This window comes from Xenopus laevis, chromosome 7L, assembly GCF_017654675.1.
Source record: "Xenopus laevis strain J_2021 chromosome 7L, Xenopus_laevis_v10.1, whole genome shotgun sequence".
Lineage (NCBI taxonomy): Eukaryota > Metazoa > Chordata > Amphibia > Anura > Pipidae > Xenopus > Xenopus laevis.
Window position 1 is genome coordinate 28,986,258 of NC_054383.1, and position 20,645 is coordinate 29,006,902.

General features: G+C 39.4%; 1 protein-coding gene across 1 annotated transcript in view; it reads left to right on the top strand.

Annotated features, from left to right (window-relative positions):
* hoga1.L (4-hydroxy-2-oxoglutarate aldolase 1 L homeolog) overlaps positions 1–20,433 on the top strand; it is a 28,255-nt gene extending 7,822 nt beyond the window's left edge. Inside the window, 3 exon segments of the mRNA NM_001094882.1 lie at positions 2,317–2,413; positions 12,980–13,113; positions 20,133–20,433. Of these exon segments, the coding sequence (NP_001088351.1) occupies positions 2,317–2,413; positions 12,980–13,113; positions 20,133–20,288 (387 nt within the window). The 3' untranslated portion in view covers positions 20,289–20,433.
* The last annotated feature ends 212 nt before the right edge of the window (positions 20,434–20,645 follow it).

Here is a 20,645-nt window from a genome sequence, read left to right on the forward strand (position 1 = left end):
TCTGCCTGTGGTTTTTTTTATCCTTTAATAAGCTTGGGAAGTGTTTACATAATGGACTGGGTCAAATGATCCCTACTAGAGCAGGATTCTGTTAATGCTTTTAAGAATGGCTTGGATGATTTCTTGGACAGACATAATATCAAAGGCTATTGTGATACTAAACTCTATAGTTAGTATAGGTATGGGTATATATTATTTATGTGAAAGTAGGGAGGGGTGTGTGTATGGATGCTGGGTTTTCATTTGGAGGGGGTTGAACTTGATGGACTTTGTCATTTTTCAACCCAATTTAACTATGTAACTATGTAACTATGTAAAGTAGCCTTAAAATGGCCATACATGAAGAGATCTGCTTGTCTAGCGACATCGCCAAACGAGCAGATCTTTCACAAATATGCCCGCCAACGGCAGGGCCATATCGGGGTAATCTGAACATTCGGCCCTAGGGCCGAATGATCAGATTAAAACAAGGAGCAATGGGCTCCGACGGTCGGTCGGCGGAAAAATGAAACCTTCCCGATCGATATCGGCCAGATACCGATTGGGAAGACCCGTCAGAAGTCCCCATGCATGGGCAGATAAATTGCAAAATTGGTCTAAAGGACTGGTATCGGCGGCTTTATCTGCCCGTGTATGGCCACCTTTAGTAACACCTGTCAGTTCTGAAGACACATTCAGTTTTGAAGAGATATTTGACAAAACCCTGTTTTTTCACAATATAAAATATCTAAGGATTTGTCATGTTACCTGCCTATCTGTCAAAACTAAGGGCAACATTCATTTTACTTCTAGTCTCCATTATGAAAAGGACACTGCTCTTAATCATTGGGATTGTTCACCAACAAAAAATGGAGCTTTTAATAAAAGGATTATATGGCTTTAGTAGTATGCATGTATATAAGCTTGAACTTGTATATTTTCTGCTTTGCGCTCTGCTGACATCCAGCCATGGCGTTGCTACACTTTTTACCATCAAGTTATAAATTGGTTATAGTACACACACATATATATATATATATATATATATATATATATATATATATATATATATATATATATATATATATATATATATATATATATATATATATATATATATACATATATATATATATATACTGTAGAAGCTGGGGGGGATATATTGTAGATGACCGGTATATATCCCCATTCTTTAGGTTTTAAAATTACCTCTTTAAAAGACACCATGGGGTTAACCAGCCAGAGGTGGGCTGGACATCCAAGGGGTGTTTAATGGAGGTGAGCAGCAGGTGAGAGGGGGTGTGGAAACTCACTGCTGTGTTAAACTGAAAAGTTTGGTTTTCATGTGTGGCTACTCACTGTGGAGTTGGAGAAAGTTCCTTTCTAAAAAGACTAGGGAGTTCACTCCCGGCAGACTGGACACTGCAAGTTTTCATGGCAAGTACATGGCTCTTTTGTTGGGACTTATTTTGTTGCTGAACTGAAGCTGTTTTGATTTTTATGCCACTGCTTGTCTGTGAGAGATTTATTTGAACTGAAGAAAATAAAGTAAATGTTTCCCTTCACGTGGAGTGGCCTGCATGTTTGGTGAAAAAAACCCCGCTGTGATCCCCCAAACATCACAATACATATATATATATATATATACATATAGACACTTTGTAACTAGTTTTAATTTTTATTTTTATTTGGTTTGAAAGAGACACTGGAATATGAGAGCACACAGAGCAATATATTTTTGGCTGCCGGACTCCCGTTTGAAAAGCTGGAAAGTAGAATAGGAAGGCAAATAATTAAAAAACTATAACAAAAAATAATGAAGACCAATTGCAACATTGCTAGGAATAGGAGATTCTATAACTTACTAAAAACTGACTTAGAGGTGAACCATCCCATGTTATTAAAGACATTAGCCAATATTTTGCAAAGTTGTTTATTGGGAGGAAAGTCTATGGGGAACTGTATCTGTACATTTGCAAAAGCCTGCTGGTAGGCAATCATTGATGTTTTGCTTGATAGCTTTAATGTGCCTGTATATTTAGGGTGTGTTCATGGAAACTAGAGAGGCTTCTTTAGGGGGGTCGAAAACGCCCTGCAGGAATCGGAGCACTTTAGTCTCCAGTTGTGGACGTACACTTTCATTCACATTGTAAAGAAGGCAGGACTGTATGGGATAACTGAAAACATATTTGTAGTCAAGTTGGTTGAGGGTGTGGGTGACAAACTGCACCTGGATATTGTCTATTACAGTAAATAAATGATATCTTTATATTGCCTGAAAGTAAATAAAGTTTGTGTTTGCTTTGTAACTAAATTAATTTCATGGTTATGTCTTAGATCACTCGCATAGGCCTCATCATTCACAAAACCAAACATCTGGGCTTCCAAGTTTTGTCTGGATCTGCTGGCTTTTTACTGGCTGGATATTCTGTAGGTGAGTCCATGGAACATTATATTGCTTTTGGAATGTATCATTAAAGGTTACAAAAAAAGATGTCATGCCTTGCTGCACAATTGCTTTAGTGTGTCAGACAGAAATGACATCACTAAGCTCCAATTATAACCAATGACATCACTAAACACCGTTTATATTGTTATAAACAATAGTTAGTAAAATCATGACATATAATTGGTGCTCTGTGATGTCATTTCTCTCACCTGATATTGCCCATAGCTTGTGTTTTAACCTCTTCTTTTAGATTTTAAGCTCTTTTGGGCTAGGTCCTCTTTACCTCTTGTGTTATTTATTGTTGGTTTTTGTTTGTCTTCTTGTAATGTTTACACAATGCTGCAGAATATGTTGGCGTTTTATAAATAAATGTTGATGATGATGATAATAATAATAATAATAATAATAATAATAATTAATCCAAGTCACAGTTTCCCCAAGAGAGCTGTAAATAGTTACAAAATGTTTCTTTTTCACAATTTTAAATTGTTACAAATGTATCTAAGTGCAGGTGTTGAGTGTTCTGGGCTCTCTGCCAAAAATTTAATTAGATTTAAGAAACATTTTTTTTTTGGCTGTTCAGTTTAGGAGATCAAAGAGAATGTCAGAATATTTTACTAACAATCCAGGACTGCGGGTTGAGCTGTCTAATTTTTTGTGATTTCTTTTTTTTTTGTAACTTAAAGTTTTTTATTTATTTGCTGTTGCATAGACAGAGTACAAGAAAATATGAACATTATGACATACGTAGCACTTTGACATCCAGTAATAAGCAATACAGTTCAGCATATGCATTTACATGATATACAATCTGACAAATAGAGAACAATTGAGGCCTATTGTTGTATTATTCTCTGAGAACTGCTACAATGTTCAACTGAAGGCCAAAGCTCATTATTATACTCAACCCATGATTTTTTGTGATTTATTATACCTCGAGGATGGAAAAAGTCAGAATCCGAAAATCCTGCATTTCAGACCTGCCGAGGTTGTATAAGACAATGGGAGTATCCTGAGCTGCGCTGGGTTTTGTGCAATAATTTCCTGGTTTTCGGGCAAAAATCTGAAAAAAATAGATTTTTCGGGCGGAAAATCCAAAAAATTAATATGACTTGAATTTTCGTTCAATTTTCACAAACTAGAATTTTTCGGAAAAATGTATTGATAAATAAGGGGAAATAACCTGTGTGGATTTGGTCGGAATATATTTCAGAAAATAATGAGATAAATTCGGATTTTGATAAATAACCCCCTTAAACCCAATCATCACTATTGTCTATTTTGTAGCTGTAACAAGTAGCTGCTACTAGCAGCTCTGTGTGTTTTCACCCTTAGGACAGGGGCACACGGGCAGATTCGGGGCGATTTAGTAGCCTGGCAACTATTTGCCTCTTCTTCAGGGCGACAATCTTCCCGAACTGGCTTCCCCCTGCCTTCCGCCAGCTATAATGAGAAAACGCCAGTGCAATGGCACTCACGGCGCTTCGATTTCCTAAGTTGCCTCATGAGGAAACTTTGGGCGACTTCGGAAATCGAAGTGCCGTGAGTGCATTGCCGCAGGTGATTTTTTAGCAGGCGGATGCCAGTTCGGGGAGATTGTCGCTCCGAAGAAGAGGCGATTAGTCGCCAGGCGACTAAATCTCCCCGAATCTTCCCGTGTGCTCCTGCACTTAGGCCTCATTACCCCATCATTTTTGTCTTAGAATTCTCAGCTGTGAGCCATATTGCTTCTTCTTCTTCACCAGCTGTAATGTTCTGCAAATATAAAAATATTCAGGGCTTTTTTGCCTGATTGTAGTACTGCAATATTATTATCTGTAATTTATATTACATATTACAATTTATATAGCGCAACACCTTTATGCGGCACTATACAGAGATTGTTCATCATTCATATCCACTTGAAGATATATATAATTAATAGAGAACTCTTTTAAACTTAATTAAGTCTGAATTTCTTATGTATAATTTCCCCTTAGTGAAGGAGAATTGCAAAGGCATTGAAAGGTCTTCTCCCTTCATTAACTTAAGAAGCCAGTGACATCGGTGGGAAATACAAGGAGAGATCCTGCACACCATTAATATTAAAAGAGCTTGAAATGAATCTGACAGTGTCAGCACCATTGTCACTTTCATTGTTAGTGCCGCTAATAGCAGAATTTAAGCTCGGGGGATTTTAGGAACATTTTGAGAAGCGGAACATGCGTTTCACCAACGCAGGAGATGTGATCGGCATGGATTTCAGAGGACACAGTGTCCGAGCAGAGCATGTGGGCTTGCTATCTGAGGAATGGCATCTCTGAGGTCATTTTCAAAGCCTGTGGGTAATCTGGGTCACCTCTATAGAGCCAGCATGTAAAACTGCTTTATCTTAAAGGGCTGGGTGGTTTATATCATACAGTGGATTTCTCTTGGCACAATCAATAAGTCACTTCTGAGTTTGGCCTCTTTCACATCATTTAAAGGAGTTCTTCGCCTTCAACTTAAGCAAATTTACTTAAGGTCGAATATCGAGGGTTAATTAACACTCGATATTCGACTGTCGAAGTTAAATCCTTCGACTTTGAATATCGAACGATTAAATCCTTCGAATCGTTAGATTCTAAGGATTTTAATTCATCGATCGAACGATTTTTGTTTGACCAAAAAAAGATAGCCAAGCCTATGGGGACCTTCCCCATAGGCTAACATTGACTTCGGTAGCTTTTAGGTGGCGAACTAGGGGGTCGAAGTTGTTTTTTTTAAAGAGACAGTACTTCGCCTATCGAATGGTCGAATAGTCGAATGATTTTTAGTTCGAATCGTTCGATTCGAAGTCGAAGTCGTAGTCGAAGGTCGAAGAAGCCCATTCGATGGTCGAAGTAGCCAAAAAAAACATTTGAAATTCAAAGTTTTTTCCCCTCTATTCCTTCACTCGAGCTAAGTAAATGGGCCCCTTAGTATGACGTAGAGAGTGATATTCTGATAAAATTTGCAATTGGGTTTCATTTTTTACTATTTGTGTTTTTTGAGTTCTATAGCTTATTATTCAGCTGCTCTCCAGTTTGCACTTTCAGCAATCTGGTTGCTAGGGTCCACATTGCCTTACCAACCATGCACTGATTTGAATAATCAGATGAGTAATAAAAAGTAATAATAACCATACATTTGTAGCCTCATAGAACAGTAACCTCCATTTGAATGCTGGAAAGAATTCAAATAATTCAAAAACTATAAAAAAAAGAAAAAATGAAACATTGCTTAGAAATTAGCCACTAAAAGTCAACCTAAGAGTGAACCACCCAACAAGATCAAGTGAAGACTTAACAGCAACTGTAACCATTATTTTCGAATCATTAGAAGCTTTTAAAAGTTAGGAAAATAAAATGAAACTGATGAGCCGGCCTGGAATTTATTGCTTGGTTTGGTTTTGGCCTGGTAGCCATATTTAGGCACAGAAAACTTCAGAGACAGAGAGAGAGAGTGTAACTTTATCCCTTTATTGCTTAACGCTTTAATTGTTCCACCAAAGTGCACAAGATTTATTACCGGTTTGTGAGAACATCTTTGTGCGTTTCCACATTTGGAGGCATTTCAGGAAAACATATGGATGCCTGCGGAACAGAATACATACATTTGCATAAACTGCAGAGAGAGAAAACAATAGACAAATTGACTTTCTGTGAAGCTTTATAGGTCTAGTTATTTCCAGCTGGCAGTCGGAGTTGATGATTCTGATACAGTTTGTTCTTTTTTTTAACATTCCAATTATGATGTGTAGCAGGATAAAATGGGCGCAATTCAGAATAGTTTGTAAGATGGGTCTCATTGTTGGCTGTGACATAATATTTCAGAACTATGCACGGGGTTCAGATTTCTCTATGTTCCTTTGGGGTGCCTTTGGGATTCTGAAACAGCTGATTTAAGAGTAGGGTCCTTCCTCCTGATAATACCCTTCATGCCCCCTCACTATAATATCTTAATTGGAATTGATGATAGGACAGTATGGACTTAATATAGTGATGATGTTTCCATAGCAAGTGCAGATAATTATATTTTTCTAGTATCCTATTGGTTTATCCGGCAGACCCATCTTTTGCACTACCTACTGATAGTGTACTGCTTGCTATTTTGTTACAGGGTCTGTTCACTTTTAAATTAACTTTTAGTATGATATAGAGAGTGATATTCTGAGACAATTTGCAATTGGTTTTTACTTTTTACTATTTGTGCTTTTTGCTTTCTTTAGCTTTTTATTCAGCAGCTCTCCACTTTGCAATCTCAGCAATCTGCTGGAATTACCCAAGCAACCATGCTGGAAAATGAATAGGAGCAGGCCTGAATAGAAAGACGAGTAATAAAAAGTAAAATTGTAGCCTTACAGAACATTTGTTTTTAGATGGGGTCAGTGACCCCCATTTGAAAGCTGAGAAGAGTCAGAAGTAGAAGACAAATAATTAAGAAATAATTGAAAGGTTGCTTAGAATTGGCCATTCTAAAACAAGTTAACTTAAAGGTGAAGCACCCCTTTAAAGAGACCAGTTCAGGTATGGGATCCATTATCCGGAAACTCATTATCCAGAAAGCTCTGAATTACGGACAATAGACTCCATTGTAATCAAATATTCCAAGATTTTAAAAATGATTTCCTTTTTCTTTGTAAAAGATATAATTAATCCTTATTGAAAGCAAAACCAGCCTATTGGGTTTATTTAATGATTACATGAATTTCTAATACACTTAAGGTATGAAGATCCAAATTATGGAAAGATCTATTATCCGGAAAACCCCAGGTCCTGAGCATTCTGGATAACAGGTCCCATACATGTAATAAGAGGTGTTCCATGGGAAGATGCCCCTCCATGTAAAACGCAAAGCCAGAGAACACAGCAGCAGGGAGAAAGGGGGTAATTAGGATCCGATGCACAGAGAAGTAATCTGTAGGCAAGTTATAAAATTGTGCCAACCTATAGGCATACTGTATATCTGGACTCTTTACTTAAGGGTTTATACACATATTACTGTGCCATTTTCCATATGAAAGGCAGCAGGCTAGGTATGCCTGTTATATAATGTGTCCTATTTATATACTATAGTACATGGCATGTATGTCACCGTTTGATAAAATAGGAATTGGAATCCGTCTGAGAATTTTAATTTGGCCCCATATGACTAGAAATGGCAGGGACAAATCCCTCATATAGCTAAATACAGAATTATTTTTATCGTTCCCTGCATTTATAATCTGGGCTTCCTGTAAATTTGCCTTCCTGTTTATCAATGTGACTCTTTAGGCAGTGGCTGCACCCAGAGAGCATTGTTCCATATTAATGCATTTCCATTCCTGGCCTTTGTCCTCTGCAGGTTGTGCTACATCGATCAAATCAACAAGAAGGGCTGGACAATTATAATTTATTTCTAAAAATGCCAAATATATTCTGTATTTCTGAAACAGTTGCACATTCCGATAGGGAAACGCAGACACCATGCTTAGTGCTAGTGGTTGGGGACCCGGCACATCAGAACAGTCTGAACAGGAATTAAATCACTCCGGTGGCCACCAAAATGGAAAAAACTAAATTGCAAAATCAATCATGGCATGAAAGAAGTTTTATATGTCATATTAATACAAGGACAGATTAATACAGGAATAGAAATAATCTATTTCTCGTAAACACACTGTGAAAAATCCATTCCACCTTATTGTCAAACCAGATAAACACAACTGTTTGAGTGGAATGCAAATGGAAATCAACAAGACTTTAAGCTGGCCATGGCTTATGTCCGACGACCTTCTGTTCGTTGTTATCTTCTGACCTACAAATTTCATCATGCTTACTGAAAGGATAATGATTAGAGCTATATTTTTATTTCTTTAATTGGCGCATTGATATTAGTGAATAGTAGTGATAAATAGCACTTTTCTCTAGATGTCTGATGAGTGCCATTGTCAGGGTTTTTTGTCCTGCAAAAAATTCAGATGCCCTGGATGGGTTTGTGTAATGCTGCCACTATTGACCTTGACCCAACCTAAAATAGTATGGAAATATGGGTTGAAAATTGTTTCCTATGTGTGAATCTAACCTGTGGAGTCCCCAAGGGGATTCTACTTTGCAGCTCCTGTGCTAATGCCTCATTTACATTGGAACTGGTTTAGGGCTCTTACTCATGAGCGTTTTTTCCTGTGCTCCCCTGCGGCTGAACGCCGAAAAAACGGAACGCAGGGGAGCGCGGGTAAAAACGCTCATGAGTAAGAGCCCTTAGAGATTTGACAAATGTCTGCCAGAAACCTGGTTACCCTTTCATAATTGATGGTAGTGGGACATCCCTGTAAGTGATTCCTTTTGTAGATGGGCTATAAAACTATGTGAACTGTGAGCCTTAATCAGGCCAGCTGTTGCTAGTAAAGTAGTCATCATTCAGACGGGGGTTGCACATTTGCCATTCATTCATTTACTGCCATCCCCCTGAAGTGTTTATTTATTTCCCTGAATTCACTGGCAAATGCTGTATCGTTAGGAATGTTCATTTCCTGCATCTTCATAATTTAGAACTCTCATTAAATTCAGCAATATGAAACACACCTGGTATATTACTTAATGCCGGACCTGATTTTCTAGCTTTTTTTCCAGTTCTATATCCCATAGAACCAACCAGGGTGCTGGGCAAACAAACGATTTATCATAATATTCACTAGAAGTTACTTATGGCACAGAATTGCACCATTGTTTAGTAGCCAGCAACTTATTTTGAGTGATTAGTTCAAGTTATTCAATGGAAATAAAGTCAGACTGGTTGCTGCAGGGGATGGCGATGGGGCAATGTTGCAAATGGATTCATAAAGTATAAATGCCATGTTATACAGGTATAGGACCTGTTATCCAGAATGCTCGGGACCTGGAGTTTTCTGGATAAGGGGTCTTTCCATAATTTGGATCTCTATACCTGAAATCTGCTAAAAATAACGTAAACTAGAGTCCTGCAGCAGGTCTGGTACTCGCAAAAACCTGCGGTACCCTGCGGGTAGAATTTCCAGGTGCGGGTATAGACTTGGGTTGGCGGTTCTGCGGGTTTGCAGGTCGGGCCGCGGGTCTTCCCAATAGCGATTTTTTTTATGATCACTTCTACTTCTGATGATGTCACTTCCAGTTTACAATGACAACAGTTCCTGATTCTTGAAGGTCAGCAGGTCGAAGGTCCGGGTTGCAGATAAGGTACTTGTGGGTCGGGTAGCGGGTCCAAGCGGGTAAGAATGCGGGTTGCAGGTATGGGTTCCAAAAAATGGACTTGCACAGGACTCTAACATAAACAATAAACCCCCCCCCCCCCCACAGGATTGTTTTGCTTCCAATAAGGATTAATTATATCTTAGTTGGGATCAAGTACAAGGTACTGTTTTATTATTACAGAGAAAATACCCTTTTAAAAACTAAATTATTTGATTATTGATGTGAGATGGCCTTTCCATAATTCTGAGGTTTCCAGATAATGGATCCCTTACTGAATCTTTAACCCTAAAAAGCTTCACAGATTGCATGATTTGTTTATTTGTGCAAACCCAGGTCTTTGTGTTCTTCATCTGTTTCTTATTATTTGTTTTACATTCTGTTGCCCTGATTTGCATGAAAATCTTCCTTTCCATGTTTCCACCTTTTTAAATAATAAATGAAAGCACATGGGGCTGACAAATACTACATGCTGTATGACATAACAGTGTGCACCTCATTGGAATATTTTGCTGTTACTGGTTTAATGGTATATCCATACTGTTCCTATTGGAGGCGACTTATATCCAGTGTTAGCACATTTCTTAAATACCCAGGGCCGCTGTGATAAACTGCTAACAGCTGAGAGCACACTTATTTGTCATTATGGTTAGCAGTTGTTTAAAGCTAATATAAATGTCATCCCGTAGATGAATATGTATCAACAATGACATTTATTGCAGTGCCATGTGAGAGGTTTTGTGATTTACTGATGAGGATTTAAAAACTGAATCTTTGCAATTTGCCTACAAAGAAAATCAACATTTTATCAGCAATATATATATATATATATATATATATATAAATCTTTTACCCAGCCCGCTTTCATTCATAAAGTTCTCTGATATATTTTATAAAGACAAGACAGTCTGGATTTGATTTGTTTGCCAGCCAAGAATGCTAGCCTTTGTATCGATATTCCTTATGTTAGGAATATGTTTCCTCCCTTGAATCTCTGTGCGGAAGGACAATACCCGTATGAGATGTGTTATCCAGAAACCCGAAGCTCCGAATTACGGTAAAGCCATCTCCTATAGACTCCATTTTAAACATATAGTACAAATTTTAAAACATTATTCCCTGTTTTCTCTGTAATAATAAAACAGTATCTTGTTCTTTATCTCAACTAAGACATGATTAATCCTTATCGGAAAATTCTATTGGGTTTATTTAATGTTTCAGTTCATTTTAAGTAGGGATGCGCCGAATCCAGGATTCGGTTTTGAATTCGGCCTTTTCCAGCAGGATTTTCATTCGGGCTGAATCCTTGTGCCTGTCGAACAGAATCCATTTGCAATTTAGGGGCGGCAAGGGAAATCACGTGACTTTTCGTCACAAAACAAGAAAGTAAAAATGTTTTCTGTCCACTTTTTCCTTTCCCTCCCCTAATTTGCATATACAAACGTGGATTTGGATTCGGTTTGGTATTCGGTCGAATCTTTCACTATGGGATCGGGGATTCTGAAAATTCCCAAATAGAGTATTCGGTGCATCCCTAATTTTTAGTAGACTTAAGGTTTGGAAATTACAGAAATTACAGGAAAACCCCAGGTCCCAAGCATCTGGATAACAGGTCCCATACCTATACTTACAATGCACAGATACTTGATAAATCTTATGCAGTTTGGTTGTTTATTCCTTTCATCAATCTATACTTGGCATGTGTTTTACTGACTCCTGTCATGATCTGACCATTGGCTCATCAAATGGATAAATCTGATTTAGCCCACCAGAATGCTAGTTCCTAAAAATATTTATTGAAATTTAGTCTCAATATTTTTTCATGGTGACCCATTTGTCAAGATTCGGGAATGTATGAAGCTCTGGTTGAAATTAAGATATGGCAACATCTTCCTGAAATTCCTCCTTTCCTTACACTGTGGTCAAGTACATTGGAAATCCGATCATCACTCCATATGTGTCCCCTTGTAGTTTTGACAGATCGTAATAAGTAGCCCCTCTAGTTTTGACACAGCTTCATGTGTGGCCCCTTTGTAGCTTTGTCAAATGGTTCACTTAGGGAGGTCGCAACAGACAGGTTTTGACAATTTACACCTCCCTCCTGCTTCCCATACGAGGAGGGATAAACCTTTTTTTTGGTAACAGTTGAAAGAGCTCATACGCTAATAATTGTTCTGGCCCTGAAGAACTTTCAGATTCCAATTAGCATCCACATAACAAAACAAAGTCAAGCAGAGATGCTGTATTGCAGCACAAGGAATCAGTATAAAGTTTTTGAGTTCTGCCAGGAGAGCAGTAAAACAGCATGGGTTATATCTGACGTGAGTTCCTAGGAATAAAAACACACATGTTGCAGGCAATAAATATGCCTTCCATAACATTCTCAAATTTATTTCCACCAATGAATCAGATAACAACAAAGGTCAATAAGTAACATAAACATGCTCAGGTCTTCTAGTCAATGGGGCAGATTCACTAAAGGGCGAAGTGGCCTACGCTAGCGAAAATTCAACAGAAATCTCATCTGCAGGGACATTGCCAATTCACTAACAGGTGTAGAGGCTAATCTGCTAACGAACGAGACCGTCGCTAGTGTTCGTTTGCGCCCTACCGCCACGCGACTTTTCGTTACTCCGCAAATTCAGTAAGATGCAGATTTTACTGAACGTTACCTCTTTCGCCAGAGTTTATTTTGCCACCTCAGACCAGACAAACTGATAAAACGAAGCTACATCTTCCTCAATCTTATGTCAGTGACATCATATCCTGTATGCCGGAAATGCATTAAAGTAAAAAAGCTGCCGACTTTTCTTTTTTTAAAGCGGGATTGCCTTTAAAAGTTGAAACCGTTAAAAATGAAATTAACGTAAGCACAAGAGTGCTAGCAAAGCTTATCTAGGCAGAAATGAACGCTAGCGAAAATTCGCCATGAAATGCAACTTCACATTTTAGTGAATTAGTGTAGTGTTAACGAATTTGCTCCTGGTGAAGTGGCGCAGAGTGTGGTGAAGCAGTTGCCGGCAAAAATTCACCCTTTAGCGGATTTGCCCCAGTGTGTTTATCAGGCATAAGGCCAGGGTCGGACTGGGGGGCCCGGGGCCCACCGGGACTGCCATCCAGGGCCCCCCCACCGGCCATCCAGGGGGCCCCCACCGCTTCGCCTCCCTTCACCTTCTCCTTCCTCCCAGCCTCTCCATCTTACCAATTGTCGCGCCGCACCGGGTTTTTTCCCGGCGTCCCGCTGGGCCAGTCCGACCCTGCATAAGGCAATAAGCAAAGTGAACTAGGCTAGGAGCCACCCAGTGAATGCAGCTGAACTTTATTAATGTTACTGTTTGTACTACAGGTGCTGTTGGGGGAGTTTGTGCTCTTGCGAATGTCCTCGGAGCTCAGGTCTGTGAACTGGAAAACCTTTGTTTGAATGGTCGGTGGCAAGAAGCAAAGGAGTTACAGCACCGTCTCATTGAACCTAACTCTGCTGTAAGTACATAGTGTGAAGCACGATTCCTCTTCCAGTCTGTGTGACATGAACATCTTGTACAGGTATGGGACCTGTTATCCAGAATACTCGGGACCTGGAGTTTTCCGGATAATGGATATTTCTGTAATTTGGATCTTCGTACCTAAAGTCTACCAGAAAATCACGCAAACATTAAATAAACCTAATAGGCTGGCTTTGCTTCCAATAAGGATTAATTACATCTTAGTTGGGATAAGGTACAAGGTAACGTTTTATTATTACGGAGGAAAAAGACAATCATTTTATATGTGAAGGCATTTTAATAAGACACTGCTGGTATCTGGCAGAACTTGTTAATTGAAAACATAAGGTAGAAATATATTCATAATTATCCTAACAATCATTATTTGGCAGAATACTGAGCCGAATCTGAATCCTAATTTGCATATGCAAATGAGGGAGGGGAAGGAAAAAATAGGACGTAATTTTTTTTTAATTTCTTGTTTTGTGACGAAAAGTAATGTGATTTTTAAGGATTCGGTTTGGCCAGGTAGGAGGATTCAGCCAATTCCAAATCCTGTTGAAAAAGGCCGAATCCTCCAAACTGAATTCTGGATTCAGTGTATCCCCAGTGTAGGTCAGTCAAGTTCTTCCACTTCCAGCTTAGCAAACAAGTTATGTACAGACTTAATGTTGGGCATGGGGGCACTATGATGCTTAACAGCAAAGGGCCTTCCCAAAATTGTTGCCAGTGTAATTTTATGCTAGTTCATTTTCAGTTAAAGGGAATGTAAAGTCAAATATATTTAATAAGCAGTTTTTACGTTCTTTAATTCAAAAGAAATATATCATTAAATCCATACCAATATACATCAATTAAAAAATGTGTACTGTTTTATAAGAACCATGACTGTATGCGTTTTACTTGTTCTGACTGCTGCGGATAGGAAACTTCAGACGGTCCCTAACTGTTCTGCAGGGAAACTGATCATACTTTCAAAACAGCAGGGGGAGGCCCCCCACCTTACTTCCCAAAACTCGAGCAGCTTTGTTTGTTTCCCTTGTACAGCAGCCGGCGACCGTGTACATATTTGTATCCGTAGACCCAGTGCAGTCTGTATATTCTGATTATTAACCAGTCTTGCTGTATCGGCTTCTATGGCAGATATTATTTGAATTGTGCTTGTGATAATATATGACGATCCCTAAGCTTAACCTCCCAACTAAAGCCCAGACCACACTGAGCATGTGCACAGTCTTGGTCTTGCAAAGATGTTTAACAAAGTTACAAGATGGTGACCCCCTGTGGCCAACTTTGAAAGCATAAATCATTTGTTTTATTAGGCTTCTGGTGCAGTAAGTTCATGTTTATATTTAGTATTCAAAATACAGCATTTCTAGCCTTATTTTATTTGAGATAGGGATGCACCGAATCCACTATTTAGGATTTGGCGAATCCTTTGTGAAAGATTCGGCTGAATACTGAACTGAATCTGAATCCTAATTTGCATATGCAAATAAGCGGCCAAGCACAAAGATTCGGCCGAATCCTGCTGAAAAAGACAGAATCCTGGCCGAATCCCAAACCGAATCCAGGATTCGGTGCATCCCTAATTTTAGACTTTCGTTCCCCTTTTTACTCAAAACCATGACAAACACATGATTATTCCTTCTCTTGTAAACGTTACTTATCCAGGAAGGTATCTTAGCCTCTGCCAAATGTAATCATGCATCAGACTGTAGATGGTGGCGAGAGATTCCTCAGAGAACTCTTTACCTCTGCTCTAGTGTATAATGGCGGTATCCTTCATGGTGACACTTGGCATTGCACTTTGTGAAATTAGACTTGTGGGTTGCTGCTCATCTACAAATATTGCATTTCGTGTTTTGTATCTGCTTCCAGAGACGGATTGGAACTCGGCAGTGAGTGTTCTGATTTTCTAAGGCAGGGGTCCCCAACCTTCTTTACCCGTGAGCCAAATTCAAGTGTAAAATAATGTTGGAGAGCAACATAAGCATGCAAAATGTTCCTGGGGCTTCCAAATAAGGGCTATGTTTGGGTATTGGTAGCCCCTATGTGGACTTGCAGCCTACTGGAGACTCTGTTTGGCAGTAAACCTGTTTTTTATGCAACTATAGCTTTCCTTTAGGCCACTGGGAGCAACATCCAAGGGGTCGAAGAGCAACATCTTGCTCACGAGCCACTGGTTGGGGATCACTGTTCTAAGGGATGATACTTTCGGTCATATAGTGTAGATACATGATCTGTCTACTAAAAAACTGCACACAATCAACATTACACTAAAGACAAACATCACTGTGTTACTTTCTATAAATAACAAATCAGTAGTGATAAATTAAATCTAAAAAAACCTTTTTGCTTTGGCTGATGTACATATGGCCGTTGCACTGTTTGCCCTCCAACAAGCTGTATGTCCCTGGGAGGATTGTCTTATCTTCATTGCTCAAGCAAAACAAGCTAAAAGATGTCTGTGGGACGGCTGCCAACCGGACAGCTGCCGAGCCCATTAGTTAGCGAAATACCAGCTGTGATCATTCATACCAACTGGGCTCCATCCTGATTCTAGGCAAAATTCTATCTGCTGCTTTCATACTTAAAGACAGATGCAAATTTGGGGAAAGATCTGATACTGTTTATCATCTTGCGAACTTGAAACTATGATTAATGACTGGTACATTCTCAATATTAATGCAGCATGGATGTTCTGCTATAATGATACAACGTGGATGCAAAGGAAAGGACCAGGTAACACCATACTTGTCAGATTAACAGGATCCATACACACAACTCTGAACCAAGAGCAGCCCCCTAACAATAAGTAGGAAACCCACAGGTGTGACAGAATTCACTGGCATCAGGGCTGGAGGACTAAACGATCTATGTCTGCACTTGCTGACAATGTTGTCATTACTAAAACACAAACTCCATCTGCATTTTGGAGAAGCAACTGCTCAGCCAGGAACCAGCAACTCCGGACTGGGCTTTGTTCTCCAGTGGGATATTCTAGCACACACACACAGTATACTATTAGCAAGATGTAAAATATGCAATTAGTTGCAGTAATTGTAAATCTGATTTAAATAAATTGCAGTCAGTTCCTGTGACTCATTCCTGGTCTTTTAATATTTCTACCTGAACTTATTATGGGCTTAGTCTGTACCAGTCCGGTAATCCTTAAAGGGTTTGTTCACCTTGAAGTTAACATTTAGGGGCCGATTCACAAAGGGTCGAATATCGAGGGTTAATTAACCCTCGATATTCGACTGGGAATTAAAATCCTTCGACTTCGAATATCGAAGTCGAAGGATTTTAGCGCAAATAGTGCGATCGAAGGATTATTCCTTCGATCAAACAATGAAATCCTTCGATCGAACGATGAATTCCTTCGAATCGAACGATTCGAAGGATTTAAATCCAACGATCGAAGGAATATCCTTCGATCAAAAAAACTTAGGAAAGTCTATGGGGACCTTCCCCATAGGCTAACATTGAGTTCGGTAGCTTTTAGATGGCCAAATAGGGGGTCGAAGTTTTTTCTTAAAGAGACAGTACTTCGACTATCGAATGGTCAAATGATTTTAAGTTCGAATCCTTCGATTCGTAGTCGAGGTCGTAGTAGCCCATTCGATGGTCGAAGTAGCCCAAAAAACACTTTGAAATTCGAAGTTTTTTTACTTCGAATCCTTCACTCGAAGTTAGTGAATCGGCCCCTTAGTATTATGTAAAGAGTGACATTCAAGACAATTTGCCGTTGGTTTTCATTTTTTATTTGTGGTTTTCGAATTATTTAGCTTTTTATTCCGCAGCTCTCCAGTTTGAAATTTCAGCAATCTGGTTGTTAGGCTCCAATTTACCCCCTAGGAGCCATGTGCTGTTTTGAATAAGAGACTGGAATATGAATAGGAGAGGTCTGAATAGAAAGATGAGTAATAAATAGTAGCAATAACAATAAACATGTAGCCTTACAGAGCATTAGTCTTTTGGATAGCGTAAGTGACCCCCATTTGAAAGCTGGAAAGAGTCAGAAGAAGAAGGCAAATATTTCAAAAACTATAAAAAATTAATAACGAAGTCCAACTAAAAAGTTGCTTAGAATTGGCTATTCTATAACATACTAAAAGTCAACTTAAAGGTGAGCTACCCCTTAAAAAACCAATCAGTAGTCATCTAGCGATTACTGTTAGTTCTTGCGACTCAGTGCCTATATGTCTCGCAAAATTCTTGCAGATTGTAAAACTGAGTTTATAAAATAACTTTGAATGATATGTATTGATATAAAGCAGTGGTAATTATTTTCTATCAAGGCACTATTAGCTAATTTTGCAGTTTTAGACTTGAATTAGCTGCCATTGTCTGCGGCTGGTTGGCCACAACCTTCCTTTTCAATGTTTGTCCCTCTTGCTTCATAAAAAGTAACTAATAGGATCACAGCTTAGCAGTCCAAGATAGAGTTTGATAGGACTGGGGAATAAATGGGACAATATTAGAAGGGTAACCATAACCCTCCAAAACAAAGCAAGCTTTGGCATTTCCATGTAAATATGCTCAAATCTTACAGTGCCCCTTAAATATGTCATTAGAACAATACTTTTCAATATTCATGAAAGTGTTCACAATGGCTTTAAGTGGGTCAGTATCTTTAATTACCATCAATAAAAGTGTTCACCTTGAAGTTAACATTTAGGGGCCGATTCACAAAGGGTCGAATATCGAGGGTTAATTAACCCTCGATATTCGACTGGGAATTAAAATCCTTCGACTTCGAATATCGAAGTCGAAGGATTTTAGCGCAAATAGTGCGATCGAAGGATTATTCCTTCGATCAAACGATGAAATCCTTCGATCGAACGATGAAATCCTTCGAATCAAACGATTCGAAGGATTTAAATCCAACGATCGAAGGAATATCCAATATTTTGTACTTTAGATCATTTAACGTTTTAACGCCTTCGCTGCTAGGGAGGTCACTAGTTCTGCAGTCTGCCAAAATAAATAACAGGGGTTCTTCTCTATTGATATAAGCATAAATATTGAATTCCATACATGGGCCTGCTTGATTTATGTACCAGATCAGTTGTTAGCAAATCAGTGTGCAGTGCAGCACTTAGGAAGACATGGGGAAAGGTATGCTGGGTACATTAATGTGACAATAACGTGCGTAGGGCACATAGCACAATGTCGTTTTCTGTACCGTATATACTCGAGTATAAGCAGAGTTTTCCAGCACCCAAAATGTGCTGAAAAGTCTACCCCGGCTTATACTCGAGTTAGTATGGCTGGGCCGCACCGCACAGGCGCCCTTGCAGCTTGCAATACCCACTGCCGGGAGGAGAGCGATCTGATCGCTATCAGGGAGGTCAGACCTGGGGGCGCCCACACATTCTTACTGCTTCTACTGGAGAGCCACAAACAGCACCCACACCCAGCTGCCCCCTCTGCACTCCCTTACAACCTGTACTCTTACCCCAGCCCCATAGCCAAGGTGCTGACCCCTCCTGGAATGCAGACCCCAGGGGTCGCCCCCACAGCATCTCCGCCTCCAGCCACATGGCCTGCAGCTTCCTGTGGAGCCCTCTGACTGGTCCGATACTGGTCCTTTAAACTTCTGGTGAAAAAACGAGCAGCAGTCCAGTATGGCAGTGAGGTAGGGAAACTCGCCAGTAGCGGCTGCATTTCTCACCCTAGGCTTATACTCGAGTCAATAAGCTTTCCCATTTTTTGTAGGTAAAATTAGGTACCTCGGCTTATACTCCGGTCGGCTTATACTCGAGTATTTACGAGTAATCTTAAACACATATCATTGATCACAGGGCACTCATCAATTGTTCAGCAGCATATTTAGGGGGTTATGTAATAAAAGGCACTAAGTTCGCCCAAGGGCAGTAACCGAGAGCAACCAATCAGCAGGCAGCTTTTACTGGTCACTTGTTTAAAAGCAGACATCATAATGGTTGCTATGGGTTACTGCTTCTGGGCAAACTTAGTGCCTTTCATTACATATGGAGGATAGTGTTTTATGAATTTAACCCTGATTTCACCTATTTGTTTTATGGTGGCTAGCTTATCAGCCGTTGTTATACATTTTTTTTTCTTTTTTGTTTTGTTGGTTTATATGTGATTGTAAATGAGCTCTGTATAGATGAATATTTTTGCATATACATTTCATGTTACAATGTGCATCTAGTATATCAGACAATATGTGCCAACTGTGGACTTCAAGGGGAAAATTCACTAACCACCGAAAATTCGCCAGCGACCGCTTCACTCACATCGCAACACTTTTTCAGGCGTAGATTCGCCAGGACAACGCTTATTCACTGAAATCCGAAGATGCGTCCAGGGTGCCGAACGCTGGCAACGTTGCGCTACCATCACTGTGGCAAGCAAAGCGAAGTTGCACCATTGTTGGCTAATTTGCATATGGCGGGAAGTTAAAGTTGAATGGACGTATATATATAAATTACACTACACAAGCCCAGGGAAGCTTGATAAAATAAATTAGAGTTGTTATATTGCCCTATACATGAGCCCAGGGTATAGTTTATGTGCCATATGTTAGGAAATGTAGGAGGCCTTAGAGTTAGCTACAATAAATGATTCACCCATTTCCATAGCTGTGCTCATTCAGGGTTATATTTAAATTCTGACCCTTGAGTCCTTGAGCAGGACAGCCCCTGTTAGACTAATACACCTCTTCTCTTTGCTATCTAGTACAGATATTCTTAACCTACAGCTTGGGATGCAAATATGGGCCCCCACGTTGTATAGAATAGGTCCCCATGTTCCCCTTTAATTATGTGAAGTTTTTTCCTAACGTAGAAAACAGTAATGGTAATAAAGTGTGCAGCTGATTGTAAACCAATTGATTTAATTTGGGTCCTCTTAAACATTAGTATTGTACAGGGCCGGATGATCTTCCCTAGTTATTTTATACAAGGCAGTGCCACCTCACACCCCTGAGACATTCTTTAGATCCAATAATGTGGACACACTTTTATATCCTTTTTTTAATTGTAGGTGACGCGCAAGTTTGGCATCCCAGGACTGAAACAAGCTATGGACTGGTTTGGTTTCAATGGGGGAAAATGTCGCTCTCCACTCCTCCCATTGACAGAGCAAGAAATAAAGGAACTAAGGCACATTTTCACTGTAAATGGCTGGCTATCATCGTGAGAGGATTGAAGTCGTCAATAGAAGCACATTATATTATGTGATCTTCCCAAACACCCAATATTTTTGTACATTATTGTTCCTTTCAGTAATGTTACTTTATTACCGTTTAATCCAATAAAAACATGCCAATATCAATATAAATAAATATATATACTTTATCTTGAGTTTTTTATATTGTATTGTTTAAATTCTGCACTTTGCAAAAGCTTCCCACAAATGAAAGACTTTTTGTCATTGCTGTATTGGTGAGGGGTGGGTTGGGGATACACAAAGAGAGCAGCATATTGTAAAGACTGACCTGTGGCCCTTATGGTGCTTTTTGCACTTGTGCCCCTTAATGCTCAAGCACTTGCACCC